We start from the raw sequence: 26334 nt of genomic DNA, 5'->3' as shown, positions 1-26334 counted from the left end.
TGATTCTTAGCCAGAATAAAAAAAAAAAAGGTTAAAGAATTCATGTATGAAGGTTACTAAAACTTTAGAAAAAATAAATCCCCATCTTCTGAAAACTTCTACTAAATAAATCCAGGTTTCAGTTTGTCCTCCAGAAGCATCTAAAGGAGTATATAAAACCAGAGAAGTCTGATGAAAACTCACTCCTCCCTGACTGTGAGATAAAGGCCACTCCTTCTAAGTGTAAGCTAATCTTTTGCCATGTGTTTAAACATCTAAGTTGTTGCTTCTACCATTTAATTTCTTTGGGTAAATTTATGACTTATTGTGTTTCATCTGGTGTAGGTGGAGATTAATCATTATTTAAATTTAGATGATATAACAGCAACATCTGTTACTTAGTAACATAAATGTATGATTATATTCTGAGGTAATTAACTATTTTCACAGGCTTTTTTGAGCAAATTACATAGCTCATTAGACTTAGAGTCACCTGCACCCTACACAGACTCTGTGCTAGTGCAAATTACGTACACAAATTGCCTTGGGGGCATGTTTGCCCTAAACTACGTCTGTTGGGGCTGACATGCTGCAGGAGGGCTGGTACCCACTCGAACTGCTGAGTCACAACACGTTACAGCTGGATTCAGGACGTGTCTGCATCTTACAGCCTGCAATGCTACATTTGCTGTTGCCGGAGATTCAGACAGGACTGCCTAAAACATTCAGCCTTATAAGCAGAGAGAAAGAGACCTCTTGGTTGAAGGAGAAATAGCTAGGTAATGAGGAGTTGGTGAAACAATGGAAATATGTATGACATCTAAAAAGTATGAAAATATACTTATCCATAAAAATGCAGTCATCTAAAATAAAGGGACCAAGAAATCTAGAGGGCTCCTTGAATAACATAATACCAGAAACTTGGGGAAAGATGGGGCAAACAAGATAGATAAACCGTTGATTAAAGAAGATATTGGGTGGGGTTCCCAGTTTCTATAAGAATGCCTGTCTCTGCTGGAGTGCATCCAACTGAGCGTGGATGGCATCCCGACATGGTCTGCAGCATTTCTGGTTGAGTCATACACCACTTGTTTCTTCTCCATGATATCCGATGAGAATGATGATAGTGGCTACACAAGGCTAAAGTGTGTCACGCATAAAGTGCATCATGTACCCCAAAAACACTGCATAGCTGACTTCTGCACTCGCTGTCTTACGGAAGGGCGTGTGAAAAGGAGACAAGACCTGAAGTGACATGAGAATAAAGCAATTTATGCCATTGCAGATTAAGAGTTGGATGTTGCCTCCTGAAAGAAGGTGTTACCATTTTGGGCCCTAGTGTTTTATGTATGTTCTGTAAGTTTTTATAACTTTTTTGTCCTCTTCCCTGTGTGCGTGTGTCACCCACAGATTGTGACATCCGTCTCTGGCAGCAACACCCGAACATGGAATTGCTAATGAACGCTGGAGTGTTACAGGGCATTTACACAGAATTAACCACTGTTACTCCATTTCTGCTACTATACCTTCTCTTCTCTGTTTGCTAGTGACACTTTTTCTCTGATCTTTTCCTAAATGTTTTTCATTCATAGCTTGGATTTAGAGTTGAATATCCAAGCATAAACAATTATTGGGAGAATAATTGATGCAAACTAAAAGAGGGTCTCACTTGTACTTCTTGTCCTCATTTCTGTAATTTTTGTGCTCTGTTCTATCAGGCAGTGCTGCTAAGTCAAAACTATTTTCCCATATTGCAACGAGTAGGAGAATTTTAAAAAATCATTTTTGATGAGGCACCTTCTACAAAATCGCCTCTTATTAATCAAAATCTTTTAAAAACCAATACAAAATAACCTTTCCACTTAAAAGCAAATCTCAGAAGAAGTAACACTTCAGGTTAATTTTGCACTCTACCTTCAGTTGATTAGAGTCCATTATAATCAGGATGAACTGAGAGTTAAATGACACCCTGAAAGTTTCTGTCATTCTGTTAGCAAAATTCTTAGCATGTATAAATATTTAAGGATAAGACACATTACATTATTTAGTACAGCAAGGCCCAAGTTTTCTGTTTATACTTACATTCAACTCTAACGATTAAAACATAAAATTGAAATAAACCCATTTAACAGAAATATTTTATGTGATACACCTGAAAGTCATTGAAGTACCTGGGGCCACAGAAACCTCACAGGGAAATCCATTCTAGGGCATAGCAAGGCTCTCATAACAACCACTCTCAAAAGATATTTTACTTCAGAAGAAGTAACTGAGCATATTCTTATTGTAAAATATTTGAAATAAACCAAGTCTAATAAAAAACCTAAAAAAGTGCTGGACATAGCCAGCCTGTGATTAGACACCGAACAGACTGTTCTTGACTGGCATGTCTTGGAAAGCTATCAGACTTGCCACCTGGCTGTGGCTTTTTTGTTTGTTTATTAATTAATGTTACGTTGTTCTTCTAGTGCACGTATTTTAGAAATGTATAATCAGATCTCATGAAGACATTTGGTACCGTTCATAGAATGACTACTACACTGTCCCGACAAAAGGAAGGGCTCTAACTGCAGCTGCCGCACTGCCTGTCTTGCCTGCCTATGCACGGGAACAGGGTAGGCAGGCAGAATCAGATGCTGAGATTCACCTCCCCTAGCTGTACTAAGTGATGGAAATTGGACACTTGGATAGGTGCCTTGCCAGCAAGCCAAAACCATCAGTAATCATTGCTTAAAACCCCTCAAACTCAGATTGAAGATCCTTCAGAGCATATCTACAATTAAAATTAGGCATATGCATAACATTTTTCAAGGTCTGTGTTTAAATTTCAGAAATGGAGACGAGTGTCAAAAATTTGGTTTAAATCATGTAAATGTTTAGAAATAAGTAACTGAATATATTCAAAATACTACACGTAACTCCCCAAGCCCACACATGCACATAAGCTTTTGCAAAATCTAATTGTCACATGCATGAAATACTTTCTAATATCTTCTTGAACTGTAAACTGCAGAATAAAAAAGCAAAGCAAGTGTTATATGCAAATAGTCATATCTAACAAGAATTTTTGGAAAATAAATTTGAGTTGGCTACACATGATGGCTACTGTTCCTGATGATTATTTCCTTAGGTATTTTACTAAAAAAGAAACAAACATATATAAATTTGTTATTGCTGGTTTCATGTAAAACAAAACTCACTTTTTGGATTAAAGCCACTGACAAGTATGCAGCCATGTGGAAATGTATTTATTCAATATATTTTGATTTAGGTGCTTGCCTACTCTCTTTATGAGACTCTAGGCAAATTAATACCCATGCTGTCCATACTAATAAAATATCTAGCCTGAGATTCAATGTCCCCAAACACTCAATAAACAGATCTACCATGGAAAATTACAAAAATGTATTTAAAAAAGACCCATTACTAGGGTAGATGATAACTCTGTTATATGAACTTCCTCCTGCATTCTTTTTCTACTTTACACTATGCTTTGAGCATTCCTACATACTTGGGACCACACAGTTTTTATTTTAGTATATGTTTTACAAAACATTCAGAAAAAAGAAATCTCTGAATTTCTCTCTTTGATCATGAGACGTGCTTGTATCAAATAGTGCTAACTTTTACTATTACTTTGCTGATTATTGCAAATCTATAGGTCCCTTTGGGGGAAAGAAGGGAGAGAGATATTTTCAAAACAGTAGGAATGAGATAACTTTTAAACTTTAAATCACCTGTAAGTTGTTTATCTAGCTAAATCTCGTCAAGTGGAATTTGAGCCAGTTGCCTATACACAGATCTCTACTTCACCTTATAGCATAAGAGACATCTGCAAAAGGCTAGCAGTTACAAAACAGCCCTTAAAGGACATCCCTACCCTTTTGCAGTGGCAGCTAGAGGCCAGACAAGGTAAGATGCAACATCTAAAACTCACCTCTTGGATTCCTTCTATAACTGATGGAAAGACAGAAGGAGTCTATTTTAGGGAAGGATGAATTGTCCTCCAGAAATGTCCATCTCTTCATTTACCACAGAGCAAAACTAATTAACTAGCTTGGCTCAGATATTCAACTTTTACCTGGCTAAAACTAGGTAAATGAGCCCAGTCCCAAGGCATTCTCAGTGCCCTTACAGACCTTTTCTAAGGATCAGAGATATGTTTTTACCTAACTAAAACAGTTCTAGCCTACATAACATGCATATAGTATTGCTTCAGCATGTTGACTAAACACTTTCCTTCTAACCTGTAAGTCTGTTTACTTTAACTTACAGCTTTAGTTAAAGAATTGAGCCAGCCAGATCCTATGGATAACTTTTAAAAAGTCTTGTCCCAAACTGCAGTTTCTTAGCACTTACAGAGATAAAGTTTGGTAATGCCAGATTTTAAATCTGAACACATGCTAAGTGGCCAAAAACAATCTGCACAGCCAATGCATGGTGATCTCTGAAGCTTTTGAAAAAACTTGAAATCGTTTAAGATCAGAGACACGCTTATATTGCCCAATTTCTTTATGTAAAATTTCCACAAAGTACAACAGACGTTTTTGTTTGTGTGCCACTAGGTGATAATGAAATACAATAGAGGAGATCTTGATAAGTCATTTCCAGCTGTCTCTGCTTCCTATTGAAATCTCATATAAAATGACAGCAGCTAAAAAGTCACGAGATGTTGCCACTTTTCTATATTGGTACTTAAATAATCACAAGTTGACCTGCAAAACATTCCATTGGCATTAAATGGGATGTTTTATTGGCTTGCCATGAATGCGAATACTGCATCTTAAAAGTAATAGCTTTGCCTGGACCTGTTTCAAGTCCTGAGGATTGTTTTAAACTCACATTTCTACAAAATTCATGTGATGAGAGGTCTCTGGCAATTGTTAGTTTCAGCAGTACCTAATTAACACCCTCATGCATGCACAAATAGAAACTGTATTCCAGAAAACATCTTCTTTTGTCTTTGAGTCAAAATGTTTGTCTTGGCATAGGGAGTACTGCTCATCACCAATTAAGATTTTTGGGAGCATTCCTAATTTTTTTATTTTCTTGAAGTTATGGTAGAAAAATCACTGACAAAATTTGAAGTGTTATTATATTATTTTCAGGTAGCTTCTAACAGTGAATTTTTAAAATCTTATACTGGTAAGACGAATGGTCACATATTGAGAGTGCAAAAGAAATGAGGCCTTGAGATTCATTCTTGGCTAGCAGAAGGCACTTTGAGCCACTAGTTTAATTTGGGTAAGTGTTTGGGGTTATCGTACAGGTGAATAAAAAACTTCCTTTATTTGTCAATCCTCAATGTATTTCCTTGATGGAACTGGGATAGAAGGAACGGCCCAGGAGAGTTCAGGAAGCTTTAAATTCCTCCTAAGGAAACTTTTTTCCAAGTAGAGGTACAGCTGATTATCTGGTTTATTATCCCAATAGTTGTCTTTGTTCCTTGACATCATCATCATGACACACAAGTCTATGGGGCCAGATGGGATCCATCCAAGGGTATTGAGGGAGCTGATGCAAGTGCTCACCAAGCCGCTTTCCATCATTTATGAGCAGTGCTGGCTAACCAGAGAGGTCCCAGTTGACTGGAGGTTAGCCAATGTGATGCCCATCCACAAGAAGGGACAGAAGGAGGATCCAGGGAAGTACAGGCCTGTCAGTCTGACCTCGGTGCCAGGGAAGGTTATGGAGCACATCATCTTGAGTTCTATCACATGGCACGTACAGGACAGCCAGGTGATCAGGCCCAGTCAGCATGGGTTTATGAAAGGCAGGTCCTGCTTGACTAACCTTATCTCCTTCTATGACAAGGTGACCCACTTAGTGGATGAGGGAAAGGCTGTGGATATTGTCTACCTGGACTTTAGTAAAGCCTTTGACACCGTTTCCCACAGCATTCTGCTGGAGAAACTGGCTGCTCATGGCTTGGACAGACAAACTCTTCTCTGGCTAAAAGCCTGGCTGGATGGCCAGGCCCAAAGAGCTGTGGTGAATGGAGTTAAATGCAGTTGGTGAATGGTCACAAGTGGCCCCAGGGCACAGTACTGGGGCCAGTTCTCTTGAATATCTTTATCAAGGATCTGGACGAGGGGATCAAGGGCACCCTCAGTAAGTTTGCAGATGACACCAAGTTGTGCGGGGGTGTTAATCTGCTTGAGGGTGGGACAGGTCTGCAGAGGGATCTGGACAGGCTGGATCGATGGGCTGAGGCGAACTGTATGAGGTTCAACAAGGCCAAGTGCCGGGTCCTGCACTCGGGTCACAACAACCTCATGCAACGCTACAGGCTTGGGAAAAAGTGGCTGGATATGAGCCAGCAGTGTGCCCAGGTGGCCAAGAAGGCCAACAGCATCCTGGCTTGTATCAGAAATAGTATGGCCAGCAGAAATAGGGAAGTGATCATCCCCCTGTACTTGGCCCTGGTGCGGCCGCACTGAGTACTGAGTTCGGGTTTGGGCCCCTCAGTACAAGAAAGACATTGAGGTGCTGGAGCGTGTCCAGAGAAGGGCAACGAAGCTGGTGAAGGGTCCAGAGCACAAGTCTGATGAGGAGCAGCTGAGGGAACTGGGGGTGTGCAGCCTGGAGAAAAGGAGGCTGAGGGGAGACCTTATCGGTCTCTACAACTCCCTGAAAGGAGATTGTGGTGAGGTGGGTGTTGGTCTCTTCTCCCAAGTAACAAGCAAAAGGACATGAGGAAATGGCCTCAAGTTGTGCCAGGGGAGGTTTAGATTGGATATTAGGAGAAATTTTTTCACTGAAAGGGTTTGTCAATCACTGGAACAGGCTGCCCAGGAAAGTGGTTGAGTCACCATCCCTGGAGGTATTTAAAAGCTGTGTAGATGTGGTGCTTAGGGACATGGTTTAGTGGTGGACTTGGCAGTGCCAGGTTAATGGTTGGACTTGATGATCTCAAAGGTCTTTTCCAACCAAAACAATTCTATGATTCTGTGATTGTATCTCTTTTCTGTACCTTCTGTGTTTTTTTTCCTTTCCATTCAGTTTATGATTGTTTACATTCTTGTCAGTTTATCAGTTTTTCCTTCTATCTTCCAATATATTATTATACTATGTCTTCCTCCATTTTTAGATACAATGTTTTCTAGCTCTTATCCATTAGTTCCATTTTTCTTCATACTACATTTGTCCTTAAATATCAGAAGCCATTATCCATCATTATTCAGAGAATGAGTAGCAGCAACTTAATTTGTCTATATACTGGCATGTAACATCTGATCTCCCCATTATATTTCTCTTTGATTTTTCTCCAAGGCTTTTGAGAACAAGAAGAAAATTGATGTGTTATTTAAATAAATTTATACATATCTTATTAGTTTTATTCACATTAGCTGAATTCACACTTTAAAGTTCGCACATCATCTATATAAGTAATACGAATATGTTTTTCTTTCTAGCTACTATTAGCAATATTTTGCAAGTGGTTGTAAAGCCATTGTCATAATTAATTCTAGGATGAAGGACAAAACCCCAAACCTGACATTTCTTTCAAATCAAAGAAGGCCAAAAGGGTTTGATTGGACATTTTCAAGGGGGAAGGAAAAAAAAATGCCTTTGGGTTCTTTTGCACTTAAAGAAAATGTCACATACATAACAAATCTTAAGTGTTATTTTATTTATTATTGGTTTTAAACACCTAAATGTCTTCTGAGTAATGCATAGGCATAAAAGAAAGCTGCTTTATTTACAGAATTTGGACACTGAAGAGACATTTAGTATGAAGGAAAAAGTATGGGTTTCTTTTTAGGATATACAAAGCCTAGACTTGATTTGAAGCATTACCATAGACTTTTCACATGAGCAGGACCAAGTGCCTTCGGTAATCGTTATGCAGATGGATGTGGGTTCTTCTTTCTGCATTTGAAGGTTTTCAAATGCAGTCCAGGTTCAGACTATTAGGATGGCACTGAACTTGCATGAATACACACTTCCTTAGAGACAATCTTCATATCAATTAGAATTAGGGAATTTAGCCATGTGGTGCATATAGCCTATGACTTCATTTAAAACAGTGCAATTGGTAATTAGTCAATATAATTTTCAGCTATTCAGGAAGTAAAGTCCAACAATGCATTTGAGTTAATGCATGAAAATACATTTTTCCTTTATTAAAGGCATTTGAAACTCTGAAGGTTATTTAAAACATCCAATCTCAAAGTCTAACATTAGCTGATTAAGCTAATTGGCTGGTTTCCCTGTATAGAAAATAGAGGGGATGATTTATAGCAGGAGCCATAGATTTCCAACCCGAATGTTAAATAAACATCTCAAATGCTACCTACTGTATCTTTCATGCTCGTTGGCTCATACTGATCTTGAAAGGAATCATCATCTTTTTTCCCCAAAGGAGGTCTGTGAATAAGACTGGATGGAAATTGCATTTTTATCATGGGTAAGAGCATACCCATGCTGCAGTAATTTCAGAGTCAATGAACCTGTGTGCCTAACACAGAGGATGAGTTGGCACTGCCCCACCTGAAGGACTGCAGTCTCTCAGGTGTCCCAGGACCCAACACATCAGACATGGTCTTGCACATGAAAAGGTAACACCTGGGACATCTGAGAAATACTTGCAGATTCAAGGAATGGGAGATCATGGCACAAAAAAAACCCCAGTGTACATAAAATCCAGCAACATTTCCCTCCCTGTTAACATCTCAATGCCCCTGCAAAACAGCCAGCCAGCCCAAGGGTTTCAGTTCAGAACAAACACACTTCATTTCCCTTACAATGATGCATCATGCTTGCATAAAGCACTTTGGTATTTTTAACCTAGTCACTCCTCTTCACTGGGTTTTTCAGCCTACTTGAAGCCTCTCCATGTTGTGAGCTCCTTGGCATGCCAGCAATTCAGCTGTCATAACAAAATGCACAATTTTAAAGAGCTTGTTTTTAAATTAGAGTCATCATGAGATATTCATTTGTAAATTGCTTATTTATCATCTAACATAGATTTGCATGATAATTCTCACTTACTTTACTTATTATTATAGGACAGTGAAGTCATCAGAGATATGATGCACATAAACACAAAATCAAAGGAAAAATGTCAAAAGTGAGAAAAAGTATACAACACGTATATGCATCAAGTATCCAAGAATAGCACTGTTACCAGGATTACAAAATAGGAAAAAAAAAATACTTTTACAATGGTTAAAGCAAAAGTTTTATTGGTTATTCCAATAAAGCTTCTCCTTTAGAATCCACAGTCCAAGGTCTTTCTGAATGTCGAATTTCTTGTCTCATCAGAACTTGAAAACATGCCCACTTTCCAACCAGAAAACAAGTTGAATATTCCCACTGTAGGTTCCAGTACCCCTAAACTTCTGATATTTTAGTTTAGCTTTTGAAGTTCAGGGGTTTTTTTCTGATTTGATTTCAAATTATTACTGATACTTTGTAAAAAGAAAATACAATGCAAATATTGGAAAGATATTTCAAATGCAAGTTTCTTCCTGAAAATATAAGCATGACACTCTGCAACTTTTCAAATATCTTTCAACGTATTAGAAGACTATCAGAAATAGGGAAAAAAAAGAGACACGTTCTTACAACCTCTTTTTAATTTCATATAGTGGATTTTTTTGTGCTATTTTTTTCATTCTAGGAGGTCCTAATTTTAATTGTTACTGAAAGGGACCCTCCAAGCTCGTTTCAAATAACACAGGATAGTTGAAGGAGGCTGTCCAAATTGTTTTTGCTGTTGAAGTACTTGAAACACTTTGACTGCTTTTTAATACATTTTAGTAGATCAAGTACAAGGAGATCCAGAACTTTTTTTTTTTTTTTTGAGTACAACTCAGAAATACTACTTCACTTCCTGACTCTATCTTATTAAATTCCGTGGGACCTTGTGTAATGATTTTAATGGGTGAAATGAAAGATTCTTATACAGAGAAATCAGAATTTCCTTTGAATGCTTTATATTATTATCCAGATATATTAATATTAATTTACATTGATATTTAGATATCTGGGGGTCTGGTTAATAGAAGTGTGCATAACAAATGTGAGTTTATTGATTGTAATGACCTTCTGTGGACTTCTTGATGTAGTGCATGAATCTCATAGGTTTACAAAGCACAGGTTGAAAACAACATGGATGACTGTACAATCCTTACAACATGTGGATGCTATGAGTAAAGGTATGTAATCAATATCTGCAGACAAGAATTTAATAACTCAGTTGATCTTCTTATGAATCTACTTTGTTGTAGTATATATCAGTTCCATTCTTTTCTCACTCCAGATTACTTTTATTCCAGATCCCCAAATTCACTGAATTTCACAGAATAAATTGAATACTCTGTTCTTTAACTATGGAAGAAGAAATTATGGAAATCTCCACCCTTCTCATTAGCTGCATGAAATTTTTGAAAACAGCGTTTCAGGTTATATTTTCACTCTGTAAAGATAGAGAATGATTTAATTAGGCACATCTTTGTGCAGTGGATATTTAATAATCTCTGGGTTAGTGTTTCTGAACATAAAGCTGGATGGAGGCAAAACAATAAAAAATCACAGTCCAGCTGTTAACAAAAACCCAGTAATGAACAGTGTGAATAAAGTTAGTTTGTTCAAAATAGTAACTTAAATAATGTTCAGCACTGGCAGAGCTAACTAACCTCAACACATTTTTTAGAACATTAAAATTGAACTGTGCATTAATGAATGACAAATTCCTCTTCAACAATGAGTAATAATCTGGCTCAGGACTCTAATGTATAGTAGTTGGTTAGTGTCTCTAACATAACACTTGAAGACCATGTCATGTAAGAAAGGCAAGCTGAATGGATGGTGTAAAATCTGTGACTGTCTCATAAACAATAATTTTTCATTTCAGAAAGCAAGCTTTAGGATAAGAGCAAGGCAAATACAGCAAAATCAGGTTTACATTTGTTTGCAAAGCATTTAGTTCAAGTTAAAGATAATTCAGGGCTCCAGAGATGTTTCCTTAATCAGCATTAACCCAAGCACAGAACTCGTTTCAAATACAGAAGAAAAGCCTTTACTGAGATACTTGTTTCCCTTCAACTGATTTTTTCAATAACCGTATCCACTAGGATATAAAATTCAATTTAGAAAACCATTTACTATATCTTAATTAAATACCAAAGACTGTTGGAACATTTTTTCTAATATCTAATAACAAGATAGCCAATTAAGATGTTAATTCTGAAATAAAAGACAAATTGCGCCCTGTGATTTCCACAGCGTCTCTGAGTTTTGGAATTGTTTATGTGAGGAGTGGCTGAGAACAATCTCTGGTTTAAATGACTGATTTACCTGTTTTCTCCTGAATTCTCAAACTCTCCATGTTTTTTTAAGCATATAAGACAAGATTCACCCATAAAAGGCTCAGAGAGGGAGTAAATGGACTAAAGTATTTTAATGCCTGAAATCAATAGATGGACAAATACTTAATTAGGAGCAGTGAGTATAATCTATTATTAATATTACTTTGGAACTTAAGATTCATAGAGACAATCTAGGTGTTAAAACCTCTGCAGGCTCAGGCCACACAAAATGCTCAGACATAAAATCAGACAAAAGAGAAAAAAATCAACATAAAAATACATGAAGATAAGGGAATACAAATCAATAATATCATGAGGTAATATGATAGTTAATGTTCTTATTATGCTAACTATTGTCATTCTTTTAGAAGGAACATAGAGAATATCCAAACAGAGATTTAAAGTAGGATGAGACATTTGTGGATCTTGATCGGAAGCATGTCCCAGCTGTAACAGGCTGCCAAGGCAAAAAGTGCTTTGCAGAAATCATATCTCTCCCTGAAATACTCATGGACAGAAGCTTAATTCATAAATATTACTTATTACTGTTCCTCATGGTTTGGCACAAAATAAGCTTAGCATTTCATCTGAAATGATTTTTCTCTGGGGTGAAAAAAAATCAATGATAATGTAAAAAAAAAAAAAAAACAACCAAACCCAAAACATTCAAAGAAAAAAACCCATTTATTGGTGTTGCTTACAGCTGCTATGTCTGATTTGAGAGACTGTTTAAATGCCATGGTTAAAATAGTTATGAGAACTGCATCCCCAATGTGATGCAACCATAATGAAATGAATTGAATCACGAGAGTAATGCCCACAAATAAAAAAACCCGAAAAGGTATAAAGGCAAAATTTTCTAATTGCAAAGTTTTGTAACTGTGGTACTGAAAATAATCTGATTTGTAGAACTCTAGAAAGTTTTCTTACCCCTGGAAATTTTTTTCTCCAGTACTTTGTAAGAACATGGATTATTAGAGCTGAGGACTTCTATAGAAGTTCCTTTCTATCAAAATAAAATCTTGCGCTTTTTTTTTTTTTTTGAAAATCATTATTTTAACAAAAAATTGTTGGTAATAAAGTTTCAATTAAAAATATGTAGCAATTTCATTAATGAATACTAATCAGTAAATTTCTTAAAAAAAAAATAAAATTGTTTTGAACACTCCAGTTCCTGGTTCTTGACCTCTGACACAGATTATACAAGCCAACCAGCCATGTACAACCTTAGTCTGTTTTTATGAAATTAATTTTCAAAAGACAGCAGCTCAAAAAATACCCTTGCAGATGATCTTAAAAGTCATTTGCCGCCTTCTGATATTAAATACTCTCTTATAAGCATATCAACTTTTAGAAACAATAACTATGCATGAGACTCTGGATTCTGCCTTAAGAGCCCTGTGGGAGAGGGTCACCATTAAAGCCGCTACACACACGGAACAGAGAGCAATCTTAGAAACTATTTTGTAGTTTTATGCATCCAGATTCACCTTGGTCTGTCTCTGAGAACTCCCAGCCACCTAAACCACTACCAATGCTGGGATGTGACATCCCCAGTCAGAATCAGTGGGGTTGAAATCAAGGACAGAAATCAAATTTCTTCCTTGAAATTTCTCTTCTGAGATGCACAAACAGCAACAGATTCAACCTTTTCAAGTTTGTACCCTCCAGGACAGGCCTGCCTGGGAATTCCCAAAGCTGGAGGATTTTGAGGTGCTTAATTCCTCAGAGTCAGTGGGGAAACATTTGGTCTCTGTCTAGTAGGCTGAGCTGTCCCTTGACATGTGTAAGTGACAGCTCCTTTTCAAGGCAGAAGGCAGCAGAAGATGCCAGAACCTGCCTCCAAACACAGAGAGAAGCTGCAGGAGTGTGTAGGAATGTGAATTTACTGTACTGTTTCTAGAAAAAAAGGATTCAAGGTGAAGAATTATCTTTCTTGAACATGAGTAAGTTTCTGCTCTTGAGTAGACTCCCTCCATTGATGTCCTCCACTTTTAAAGAATGAGTGTCCATTAAACCTGTACTCAAGGAAGCATTTCACATCTGTCCAGAAGAATAATGGCACCTCTGTTTTTCCAAGAAGCCAATATGCCATCTGAGAGAGGAATATGTTGGTCAACATTTATCTTCCTGATTCTCAACACGTAATGGATGTTTGGATGTATTCACCCCAAATCCCCTTTACTAGGGACAGCAGACGACAATTAACCTTACTGAAGATCTGAATTACCCTGTGTGCATGCCTGTACCTCTCCACTAATGAAGTGAGTGCATACCAATTTAGCACTGTCCTTAAGTGAGATCAGTCTTGCTCTTCTCCATCAGTTCTATGAAAAATCCAGATAAAAATCTATTTCAAACAAATAATGAAATTATGATGTAAAACCATTACTATTTTATTTTGAAGAGAAATAAGTCCTTTTCTCTGATAGGTATGACCACAGATATTTATACAAACAGCTAGAAACTCCTGAATAGAAGTGAATGTCCATCTCAGAGAATCAAAGAGCTTTCTGTGGGATACATCCTGACCTCAAGACGAGCGTCACTCTTTGAGAAATGCAACAGTCAAGTACAGTCTGCTATAAGAAACCCTCAGCAAAAAACAACTGTTTCCCTGCCTGGGATCTATATCCTGACCCTGGGCAGATTCCTGGGCACTTCAGAGGAGAGCTCAGAAGAAAGATGTGTGGTTTACACTGGTCGGTTGGAAACACCTTGACTGCATTCCTGTGGGTATGACTTTCTGCACCTCCCCACTGAGTTATTGTAGTTGAATGAAACACAGGCTCTGTAGTACCTGCTGCTGTTTGTTACTACTGTTGTTCCTGGGGTGCTTCTTTGGCCCTACTCTTTTCAACCGGGAGAGAGGAGTTAATGTTTTGTGGAGTATGAATCATTTAGTCTGCTGGCTACAAGAGCACAACCAGAATGAAATAGCAAATTGTCACAGAGCTTCTGGCTGCCAGTAGCTGAAATTGCCATATTAAGTTCAATGTAGTGTAAAATAACAGGGGGAGATGATTAGAAAACACTAATTACCTTTACCCAAGCCCTTGTACTAGGAGATCCCCCATGACAAGGACTTATGGAGCAGCAAGAAGTAATTAGTTTCCTGACAGAGCAATTGCTACATAAGTAATTAAGCTATCTATTTTCTTATTATTGCTACATAATATCACTTATATATCTTACAGTAAAAAGAAAAAAATATACATAAACCTTCTTAAAAGTTTTAGCTAAGAGATGACAGCTTCAGAAGCAGTTCTGTCTGACTTTTTTTCAAAGAAAAAACCCAACTGTATGTTCAATGCTCTCCTTCTGTTTAAGGGCATTTCAAGTAATCAGCTACTGTCAAAACCAGATGAACAACCTGCAGTTACCGTTTTGGTTTCTGGACATTCACTTCTATGCAGGAGTTTCTAGATGTTTAAATATCTGTGATCAGAGCAAGTAACTAAATAACACATTTTAGTATGTTACTTCTGCTTAACTCCCCAAAAATCTATTAAGTGTACAGCTAACATCAAGCTCTGCATTTTGTGAAAGTCATCCTCCTCGAGATATTGCTGAGATGACAATATATTACAGTATAATTTTCATCATGTCAGAAATACTTAAAATCAGGTTTTAGGTGGTTAACATGCACTTTTTGGTAGTCGGACGACCTCCAGGTGACGCATATTTGGCTATGAATGGTGAACTGATTTAGCTAAACCCTGAAACCTTTGAACACATGTAGAGTTTGGATAATGATTCAAATTGAAACATGTTTAGCTTACTTTATTTTAACTGCTCCAGTGCAGGGAATAATTTTTGGTTTTGGTATGTGTTGGTAAAACTATATTAAAAACCAGCTTATCCAATCATGGTTAAAAAGAGACAGCACCTAAGCTTAACATTGATTTGTGCATATCAGCACTTAGAGACAAAGAATGTTTAACAGCATACCAGTTAAAATGTAGTAAATCGCAATATCTTATAACTATACATTTTCCCAGGACAGAGATGACTTACTCATTGTGATTCAGCCAGTTTCCACTTGTTTCATTGTTACTAATTGACATGAAAAAGGTTGAAGGATATGGCCCCTTAGTAAATATAGATTTTATTTTATTAACTTTGCCTTCCTAATTAAAATACTATTCATTCTGTTATTACAGTGTCTCTAATTAATAGGAAAAGATCAACAGAATTCCACTTCAGCCTTATTCCTTGAAATAGTACATGGCTTTTTTATCTGCTCTTCCTGAAAGCAGTATCTTCTTGCCAAGATTTATAAAGTCTTTTCAAGGCAGTAGTGAACTGAATTCCACCAGAATGAGGTTTAGAGTTTTGATATTTCATCCACGTTATCAGTCGCCTTCAGCCTTAACCTCTGGAGACACAACGGCTTCACTAGAAACTATCAATTCAGCCATAGTGAGGGGGAAATGTGCTGCTATGTGTGCTACTTTGTCATTTTAATAGTGATAGAAAAATGAATTACACCACAAGTTTACAAATCAGAAGTTTTCATTATTCCGAGTAAGATTCTTCTATAATCACTGAGCAGAGTTAGTGAGATGGGTTACTTGGCATAAATCTCTGCCGCATGGGTAATGTTTTTACGTTCAGATCTTTGGGGTGTGTTAAGTACTCCTAAATCATCTTAAATGTGAAGTTAGAGAAAGCATCTCTCTGCCTTTCTGATTCCCACTTTCCTTCACTAACCCAAAAATGGAGCACCTGTAACAATGGTCACGAAGCTGGGACAACTGAATGTATCCTAGTGATCCAGTACTTCCTGCCCTTTATCTGCCACACACTCTTCTCCTGTTTATCTACACAAAGGACCTCTGGGGGATGCAGAAGGTAAGATGTGAACAGAATTGATGGCAGATTAGCCGAGAGAATAGACTGTTCCTGGACCATGTGATCTGGAACAGATGCTCTTAGGAGCATTAGGAGGTGGTAACATGGAGCTACAAACCCCCGGGTCTTCCCCCTCTCAGCAATACCTTCTCTATATCCAGACGTGTGTGTGGTATGTGTGTGTGTGCAGTGAGTCACTATTCCTAGGTGCAGACTCTGGGATGATGCAGATAAATCAAAAAAAAGAAAGAGGAAAAAAAGAAGTGATGGAAAATAACATACCCGCACACTACAGAGAAAGATAATAGAAAGGAAACAGATCTTAACCGCTAATCAGTACCTTCCAGCAAACCTCGATTTGTCGCAATGTTAATTTTAAAGGAGCAGAAATAGGCTTGGGGTTTTTTTTGACAAACATATGCTAGGCATTTAATGGAGATCATTTTAGGCTCACTTAACTTCACTAACCAAAAGTCTGTAGCTGTTCTAAAGATCAGAAAATCTCACGGACAATACTAGCTTTCATCCTGTTCAGGCTACCTTAAAATCTTTCTAAGAATACATACTGAATCACATTTTCAGTTAATGTTTTACATAGTTATCTTTTTATCATGTACCCTACACAGAATGGTGGAATAACAATGCTGGAATTTAAGGTCTTAGATTCTTTTCACCTCTTGAACTCTTGTTTTTGAGAAGAAAGCATCTTATCTTTTCTTGAGCTTAAATAGAAAATTTTTTCATTGTTCCAAGAGTATTTTTAGTTTCTTTTCTTAGACTCGGAAGAGTCTCTTTCATCCTCCAAATAGGTTCACCTTAGAAAATACTCTGTGGGCATTGCCTATCACTCTCAGAAGACATATTTGAAGAGAACAATCTTACGTGAGCCACCCATAGACTTCTCCCATTCTGAGGTTTAATAAGCTGTTGGATAGACTAGAGCTTTAAAGTCAAAATTAAAACCAGAAGCATATCTTTCTTGTGGGAGAACAGAGATGCACCCACAAACGGACACAATTTCCCAGCAATGCCACTGACTTGATTTCATGCAGAACTGCAAGTACAGGTCTGTTGGCAATATGGAGCACTCTTTGAGATTGCCTCACTGTCTATTTTTCAACTGTGTAAATCATCTCATGGATTTGTCCTTTTGCAATGAAAATAAATCTTATATAATGCTTCAGGATTCTTTGCCATCTCTTTTTCTGTGCTTTTCCCCATCTCATTACCACTGGGATAATAGAAATCTCTTGTTATTCCAAAGTGTAAAACATGTTTTCCTTTCACATTGAAAGTTGTCAAAGCAGATTGAGGGTAAGCATAAGTCTTCAAATATATAAATAGTAGTCTTAGAAAGGCAGGGAATTAACTACTTCCTTTGCTCAGATGGATAGGACAAGAAGTAACAGGCTTAAAAAAAAAAACAGTTTAAAAAGGTAAAAGTTAGACATTAGGAAGAGTATAAGGACTAGTTCTGCACAGGAAACAGTTGCTTGAGGAGACTGTGGAATTTTTATCTTTGAAAGATTATAAGCAGATCCATCCAAAGGTGGATCGAGCATGAATTAGATAGAGATGATCCTGCAGTGCAGAAGTGAAAGACTTGAACGACCTCCTGAGTTCCCAGCCAGTGCTGTTTTCTACCGTGCTAAGGCACAACACTATTCAAGTGTTTTGACTGACAAAGCTACCTTCCCTTGGTCGTTAATGCCAATCTTAGATAAGAAAGATCCAGTCCTTCAGGAAGTAAATAATTTAATTAGACACACTCATGATTTGTCATGTCATGAGAAGGATATATTCATTACCAATGTCAACTAATTATTTGTTTCCTATTGAGCAAGACTGCCTATTGAGTTTACTGAAGTAGTGTTGCTTTATGGTAGTACTTGAATAATCAAGAGTTTGGTGCCCTGTAGTCCAAAGGGCAACACAGATGCATAGTAAAATACAGTGTCTAGCCTGAGTTGCTCACTGTCTAAAGTAGTCATGAAAGAGATTTGCAGAGAAAAAGCAGAGACATATAAATGTAACGATACATGCAAAACCACAATAAATATAGTTCCAGTACTAGTATTAAAGCTCTTATCTCCTAGGACTAAGGTCTGCATTCATGATCTACCCCTGTATGTCCTTCTTCCTTTTTACTCATAGCAGTGCACTGAACAAGGGTTTCCCTTACAAAGACACCAACTTGATTTAGGAGGTTCCTGAACTAAAAATCAGTTGTAGATTTAAGAATGCTACAGGAGAACTTTGCTCCATCCTGGCCTGGTGCCACTTTTTTCCAGTCATTTGCTGATGGCCACTTCCAGAAACAACACGTTGATTTGGTGGACCTTTGATCTGACCTGATACAGCCATGTTTATTTTCTAATGTTATGTTTTCAAATGTGTAGGACTTGAATTTCCTTTCAGAGTCATATGCATCTCTTATTGACATAACCAGAAGGTATGCCAATATTCACACTAGGAAATCTCTGATGTTTGCTTGACACCATGTCACACCACACACACCCCAGGAAAGACACAGCATTCCTGCAAGGCAAAATCAAGACAATCTACCAAATATGCTTAGAGCTTACTTCCATCCCCCACTACCTCCATCCATATTAGTGACTGTGAAATTGGACTGCAAGATGCAATATTTATTAGAAACATGTCAGATGATAGATTAAAAAAAAATATTTAAAAGAGGCAAAAGAAGATTAAGAAAATCAGGTTGATTGATTTGCTTTCAGTGTAGAAGTTTTCCTCACCCATGTCCCTAAAATCCTCAAACATAGCTTGTGGGGTCCTTACTTATGTTAATCTCCTGTGGTTTGTATCACAGAAAGAAAATTATGCTCCTTGCAGTTACTACACAAATGGCCTTGGCCAGCCACTTGACTGCTTCCATCTGCAGCAGGACACAGCTGGGGGCTGCAATTGCTCACCTTGAGGGTCTCTGAGCTCCAAGGCTGCCAGGTAAATGGATACCACAAAGCTCCTTTGCAAAGCTAAGTTATTCTTTACCCTCTAATCTGCTTTACCTCTAAGGACACTGTTTGGATATAGGAGAGAAGACAGCTTTTCAGTTCTCTAATCTCTTTTACGGCTCTAGAAAAGCAAACCTCTGTTTTACTTGTAAGTTCTTTGTCTTTTGGGTGGCAATGAAGATTCTGACTTAATGCTGCTAATTACAGTGCATTTAATTACTAGGTATAATACAATAGCTGCTTCCTTGGGCTACATGTTGATGCCTGAACAAGAGAACTGAGAGATAAATAAATGAGTGGCAGCAGACAGTTGCTCAGAGGAAAGAGCATTCAGGTGAGGCTGTAGCAGGCTCCTATCCACCATGGATTGAAAAGGGAGCAGATTCCTCAAATGGGCTGGGGTTGCATGGTTGTATTCTGAAAGTATTTTTTCAACTGCTTATTTTGTCCCCAGAGAAGAGATCTATACACTTGTATTACATTTAGTTTCCCCATTTTTTCCAAAGGCTATCCAGTTAGAACTATTCTAGATAGAAGAGTTTTGGCTGATTAATTTTTCCCTGAAGCAGCAGAAATAACAAAAAAATGAATTTAGAGCATATTTCAGGTCTGCAAAATTTCATATCCTCATTTACTTTACAGGAACTTCACCAGTTGGACTTGTACAAACACAGAAAAAAAGCACGTTAACCCACACCATACAGCATACTTTCAGGAGGGAAATTATGACATCCTCTGCAGTGAGATCATTCTTCGTCCAACAGACACTTTTACAAGTCTCACGAAAGATCTCTTTTTAAATTATTGAAAAGAACTCATTTCCCTCAGATCATCTATCTTGCTTTAATTTTCCTTCAGCAATAGTTGCCCTTTTTGGTTGCTAACCAGATTTTGTTCATATATTGCTGAGTTCCCTATCAGCCAAATTACTTTTGGGACTTCCTGGAACTAATGGTCCTCCACATTTTATTCTCCCTCCTTATCCTCATCTCTACTACTTACCTTCCACTTAGCTCTTTCTGCTGCATCATCTGTGAGCCTTAGAATCAATAACAATTTCCTCCAATCCATCTCCTCAGGACCTAAGCAGGTATCTTTTAATAGAAGAGTTGATTTATGAAAGCTATAGAATACATGCTCTGTTCTGAGAAGAATGGGCACTGCTTCATTGGGTCTTCTGCCCTCTTGCAGAGCATCACTTGAATTTCTTGTGGTCATCACACTTCTAGAATTGGTGTCCTGCCCTTATCCACCTCCAGCTGGACATGCTCTGCCAACGATGGCATGCTTGAGAGGGTTCCTTTTATCTTGAGGCACAGCCTTTTGCCTATCACAGAACAGAGTGAATTCTGAAAATGCAGGATGTGATTCGCAGTCTTTGTAAGGACATTTGAGGACGTAGTCATCAAGTCCTGACTGCACTTCAAGGAAGCACGGAAACTCTGTGGGATGTCCTATAGTTCTAGATTTCCCATCTCTTTGTTGTAGCTATTGTAACCAATACACAATTTTATAACATTTCTGTAAACCCTTGACTGAATAAATATCTAAGGGGCACATGGAGATCAAATCAGACTAATAAATTTTGGCCATATTTCTGCAACTGGACAGCTGAAAATCAGAGTCAGTACTAGAGCCTAAGGAAACATTTCCACCTCTGTTGATTTTTTTACTGGTTGTGTTTAATTTTTTCATTTTATACAAAAGGAAGTCCAGATAATCTTAATTAACTTTTCTTTACTCAAACAAGGTAGCTACTACCCAAGTAAGTCTGACACACAATACACGTAGTGGAACATGAAGTATATGGAAGTTGCTTGCAGATCAGTACTGCCTCTGGAATGCCATTTGGAAGCTGGAGATGTTGACCAAGGCACTTTATATGTCTCTACTTCCCTTTCTCCTTTCCCTTCTCCTCTCCTTAAGGTAGGAAAAGTCCTACTGTCTTGCATTTGGAATCACAAATCTGTTACAAAATTTCAGTCTCTTGCTCTGTAGGTTTGTACAACAGCTACTTTTCCACTATTAAATAAAATAAACCAGGGACAATTATCTCATCTTGAGGTAAGAGACATGCAAGGACTATATATCTTAACACTCAACTATATATCTTATATATATATGTACATATCTTAACACTCTTCTACCCCAAAACAGAGTGTATGTGTCCAAAGTGCCTCTTGGTAACAATCCCTGACAGTGCTGTCACCAACACCATGCCCGAGTCCCATCCCAAAAGTGTTAGCTGATATAGGATAAAACAATGGGAACAATTATCCGGTACTGCAGTACTGTTCTCTGACCCCATTTTATTTAGTTATAGTAAACAAGCATAATTTCAGTTGTGGCTCATAGTTTCTATTGTATTATAAAAATCCTTGTAGATGAAAGGCATCGGATAAAATTATCACTGGCGAGAGTTATCACAGAGGTTTTGTTCAAACGTCAGACACTGGTAGTCCAGAGGATGAGGATGAAGGCATTCATACAACATGAAACAAAATTTCAACCTTTGGGGCCAACTGTTACATAAAATATGGAACAGCTGAAAATCACCTACAACCTATACAATTAATACTCCGTATTTCTTTCTGAAATATATTCCAAAGTTATTCTGCTATGTGAATGTATTATTTATTTTCTAATGAATTTTATCTGTAAAGATATCTCCTGGTATATGACCTGTGGATGACAGAAGCAATAAACACAAACAGAGGAAGCCTGGTGTCCATATCCCAATTAAGCTGAATAACAGTTAGGTTAAAATAACATTTTTTTCACACTTGAAAGTCAGCACACTCACCTTCTTATTTGAGGTTAAGTCCAATTCCTCAAGGTGCATGAGGTAAATATTTGCTGAGCATTTAGATTGTTTTCCATGATTCAAAAAGCTCTGGAATGCTACAATCACTAATGACTTGCCATCTTTCATTTCTGTCGCAGGCAGGCAGTGCAATTTCAGGAACTGCATAGTACGTCAAGAGTGGAGTGTTTATTGAAGGATATCTTTTCCCCTCCCCTTGGGGCTCTACAGGATGATTTATTTGATACGTACTCTCCCTGGCCACTCCATTTTCTGTTTATCTGAGCATAAAACAGGTGCTATGAGAAATTCATGCCCTCAAAAAATCTCAGTATTTTTGCAAGTGGAAATATTAGAGGTAAACGCATATCAGAAATGGAAAAAAAGAAAAAAAAAAAAAAAAAAGCTAAGAGGAAGTGGAAATGCTGATTTCTTGTGGTTTTCCATAGAGCTGCTCTGTGGCTTTGGGACTTAAGTTCTTTCTGTGCATTTGAAAATAAAATAAAATAAAATAATTCTCCACTTCACAAAACAAGAGGGAAGAAAAAATGCATTTCTGGGGTAACAAGTATCCATTAGTAGATGAATTTTTCCATGTAAGAACTGTATTCCACTGTATTTCAGTGACAGGCATTCTCCCTACACTTGGAGTGTCCTTTTATAACCTTCTCAGTTAAATGGGCAGCCCAGAGCAACTCCAGGATCAGAGCATGAATGAAAGTATAAATCTAATCCTAGTCCGTTTTCCTGCATAGCTTCACGAGAGAAATTAGTTGCCTTCTTTTATTTCAGATGTAGCTCTTTCTCCTTTGAGTGCTCTGAACCATCTGTTCTTTTCAAAATCTTGCTAAAATCCTTTTTCCCATATATAAATGCTGCACAAAAAAGTTCCCAAAATAATCTGCTTGTAGGATCTGGGTTTGTCCTGGTGTCGTATCCATCCCAGGTGAGTGCCTTAGGCTATTCTCCATGGAACCACCCAATCAGCCTAGCTCTGGACCACCACTTAAATACTCATAACCAACAGAGCCAAACAGCTGAAACCAAGAGAGCACACGGCACATCAAGGTTCTGGAAAATGGAGCTGTAAACCCCTACAGGAACTCAGGCCATCAATGGACAATGACATTATTGTCTTGCATCTCATCTACATGAAGAAGCCTTCCTGCAGGTTCCCTGCTTTCTCTTTCGCTTTTTTCTTTCGGCTCTGCTGAGAAGCCTTGAGATTATATCACAGCAGAAGGAGAACATTTTTGTGAGAATGAACATTTTTGTGGATAACTGCTCCAGAACATTCCACACTGCACATGAGTCTTGCTGCTCTGCAGGCACATCATAAAACAGTCCAGTCTCCTGACTAAAGGTGACTCAAAGCCAAACTAAACTCCTAAAGTCCTCGGTGGGCAAATCTAATTGTTTTCCTTATGGCTTATAGCTGGTTTTAAAACTAAATCTGAACCAAATCTATTGAAAGGAGATGGGAGACTCCTAGATCCTTGGGATTTCCCAAGTGCAGAGCCATATGTAGACAGAATACATCACTCCAGCTGTCCTCAGCTGTCTGATGCAGACATAGAAATGCTTTACTCAGGTAAAGATAAGTGCAATTAGTTTACACCTGTCCCCAGAAGCTACTGGCTGGGAACAGGTTAACCTATGTCTCAGAAGCCACTTCTTAGCCATTACCTTGGAATCTCTGTTAATAAATAGAAAGGATAGAAAAATATCTTTACACTTCTCTTTTTCTTTCTTTGTAAACACTTCCAGTTCATGCTACAGTTTTCACAATAAATTGTACTGTACTGCCACAGGCATGGACACACGTAAATTGGTCCAGTAGAAATAAGGATTTTTGGTTTAACTTCAAACAGTTTACAGTTGAGACTTCTGAGAGAAGCTATCACTTTCAATTTACTGAATGACAGTCATATACAGAATAACAACTTTCTTGTAATTAGGCATGACAGTTACCACTGCAGCTAGAAGCAGGTATTTTTCACTGAAAAAAACCCCAATTCTCTCTAGACCTTATTTTTTTGAAGAGCTAAATTGTATTGCTCCATTCTTATTCACAATCAACAGTTCCTGAAGTTCTTATAGAAGTATCTCAAAGGGTTAAATATAGCACTGTGGTATATAAAAAAATCCCATTCAAAATGAAGTATGGTTTGGAGTCTGGAGTAGTTAAGGGTCAACATATTTTTTTAAAATGATGCTTACATGCTTCTAAATTTGGGTGTTGTTGCAAAGAATTGGCAACTTCTTGTGTTTAGGATAAAAGAAGACAGCAAAAGTCATGTGGCACCAGATTCAGTTAGAGTTAGCGGAGGTGGCATTTGCTCCACTTTAAGGAACTATCAAGTAGTCTTTTCCACCTAAGGTAGTCATCAAGGGAGTCTTTGTACAGCTCTTTTCTAGAACATGATTTCTCTGAGCTACTTGAAATGTCCACATTACAAACAAGGGACTAAAGAAGGACCTATTTTTCTCCACTAACTATAGAGAGAAGCGTGATGGCTAGCCCACATGGAAGTATCTAAATTGTGGATATCTAAAAATGTTTAGGTGAATCACACACTGAGGACTATAATCACTTTGGGTGTTAGTCTAGAAAAGGATCAAGATAATCCATGGAAGAGACTACAGATAAAATGTATTAGAAAGGAAGGGCAGACACAGTTGCCATAAGAGAGAAATAATTAAGAATTTCACATCTGCAATTGTAAATGTAGGCTAATGTCAAAGAGTAAGGGCAGAGGCAGGAGTTTGAGGTGTTGTCTGTTTGCTTTCCCCTTTGCCCAAGCGGGAAGGGCAGCTGTGTGCAACAGGGCAGACTTGGAATAGAGACTGGTGTCCTACCAGTGGGACAGTCTCAGTGTTCCAGCTCCCAAGACAGTTGGGCAGAGCTGCAGTCCATACATGGTTCCCTGAGGGTCTCACCAGGACATCTGCTTTCACTGACACCATTTTATTTGTGCTCCTGTAGAGTTCATTCTTGGGACAGCATCAGGTCATCCTTCTAATAATGCACTGGAAAGGCAGCAGGTCACATTAGCTGACTCCTGGTATGCTCCATTTTGTGGTCAATACACCATTTTTTTCATCTCATTTAGGGTCTACTTGTTGAATATGTGGCAAATACAAAGATCCCATTAGGTTTCCATCAATAGCTTTTACTTCTCTGCTTACTAGCCCAGAGTCTTTTCCTGCTTGGTGAACACATGAGAATGAGTTTTCCTTTCCCCCTTTGGTGGTTAGGGAAGAAACCACTAATATCATTAAGTTCCGCATAAGAGAAAGGATTACCTACATATTGCCTTTAGGACGTAGGCACAGATCAGCACATTGCTTCAGGAAGAAAATGTGATGGTTAAAAAACTTTGTTTTGGGAAGATCTATTTCATGTCCACCCAGAGACCATATCAGCAGTTCTTAACAGTGTTACTCAGATGAGGCATAGCTTCAGGCTCTATATAAACAGGATGCATTTTAAACTGCAGTGAACGAAATGGATGATAGAAATAAACATTTGTGTGTCAGCCTTCCCCTACACAATGCTATTAAGACTGGCCAAGTAGCCTTGTGCTTGCCTGGCATGTCATGAGAATGATGCATGTCTTTGCGGAGTACGTACCACTATGACATGGCTGACGTTACTTTCTATCTTTTAGATATATGCGTGTATAGGAGAAACCACAAGTATGTGTTTTATGTATGCTTGACTGAACTGTCTTATTTTTTTGCCCTACTCAGAAAAGAGGCTGGCTATAAATGCACGGTGTTACTCACCTGCCCAGCAGCAAAAATTCTCCAGCGAGTCCCAGGCGCCTCATAGCCATTAAGAGCCCTCTCACAGTCATGCCTTCACAGAAGCAGGCAACAACTCTTGCCTTGGGCAGGTGGCTCCGAAGCTTTCGCAGCAGCTTGTCAAAGCTCTGCTCACCAGCATTGCTATAGATCTTGTAGGAATGTGCGATGCAGATCCCTTCCTTGGCCGCCATGTCTTTGAAAGCTTCCATTCCACTTTCACCATAGTTTCCTAAATGCAAACAGAAACACATATGCATATATTAAAATTTGCAGAAGCTTTTCTTGCTTTGGAAACAGCAAATATTTTAAAGAATATGTAACATATCAGCACAGAGAATCAGTATACCAATCTTAACAAAATTACATTAAGATTTTAATTAATCTATTTTTTGAGTCAAGATCAACAAATTTTTCTAGAAACCTCACTTCTGTTCAGGAGCCTGCATCTCTGCTGAAACCAAAGGCTGTTAGGTACCTCAATAGCTGTGAGGATATGGTCCACAATGTGTACAATGATGTATGTATAAATTGCAATCTCTTCTGATTCTCTTAAGTTGACTGAATGTGGTCAAGTGTTCTGGGGTTGAAAATTGAA

General features: G+C 38.0%; 1 protein-coding gene across 4 annotated transcripts in view; it reads right to left on the bottom strand.

The window, feature by feature from the left end:
• Positions 1 to 26334, bottom strand: part of GRM5 (glutamate metabotropic receptor 5) — a 284776-nt gene that overhangs the window by 132218 nt on the left and 126224 nt on the right. For all 4 annotated transcript variants that reach the window (XM_075742446.1, XM_075742444.1, XM_075742447.1 and 1 more), the window contains one exon: positions 25719 to 25968. In XM_075742446.1, coding sequence (XP_075598561.1) covers positions 25719 to 25968 — 250 coding nt within the window. The remainder of the gene's footprint in view (positions 1 to 25718; positions 25969 to 26334) is intronic.

Source organism: Balearica regulorum, chromosome 1 (genome assembly GCF_011004875.1).
Source record: "Balearica regulorum gibbericeps isolate bBalReg1 chromosome 1, bBalReg1.pri, whole genome shotgun sequence".
In the NCBI taxonomy this organism is placed as follows: Eukaryota; Metazoa; Chordata; class Aves; order Gruiformes; family Gruidae; genus Balearica; species Balearica regulorum.
The sequence above is the reverse complement of the archived record's forward strand: the minus strand, read 5'-3'. Positions and strand labels throughout refer to the sequence as shown.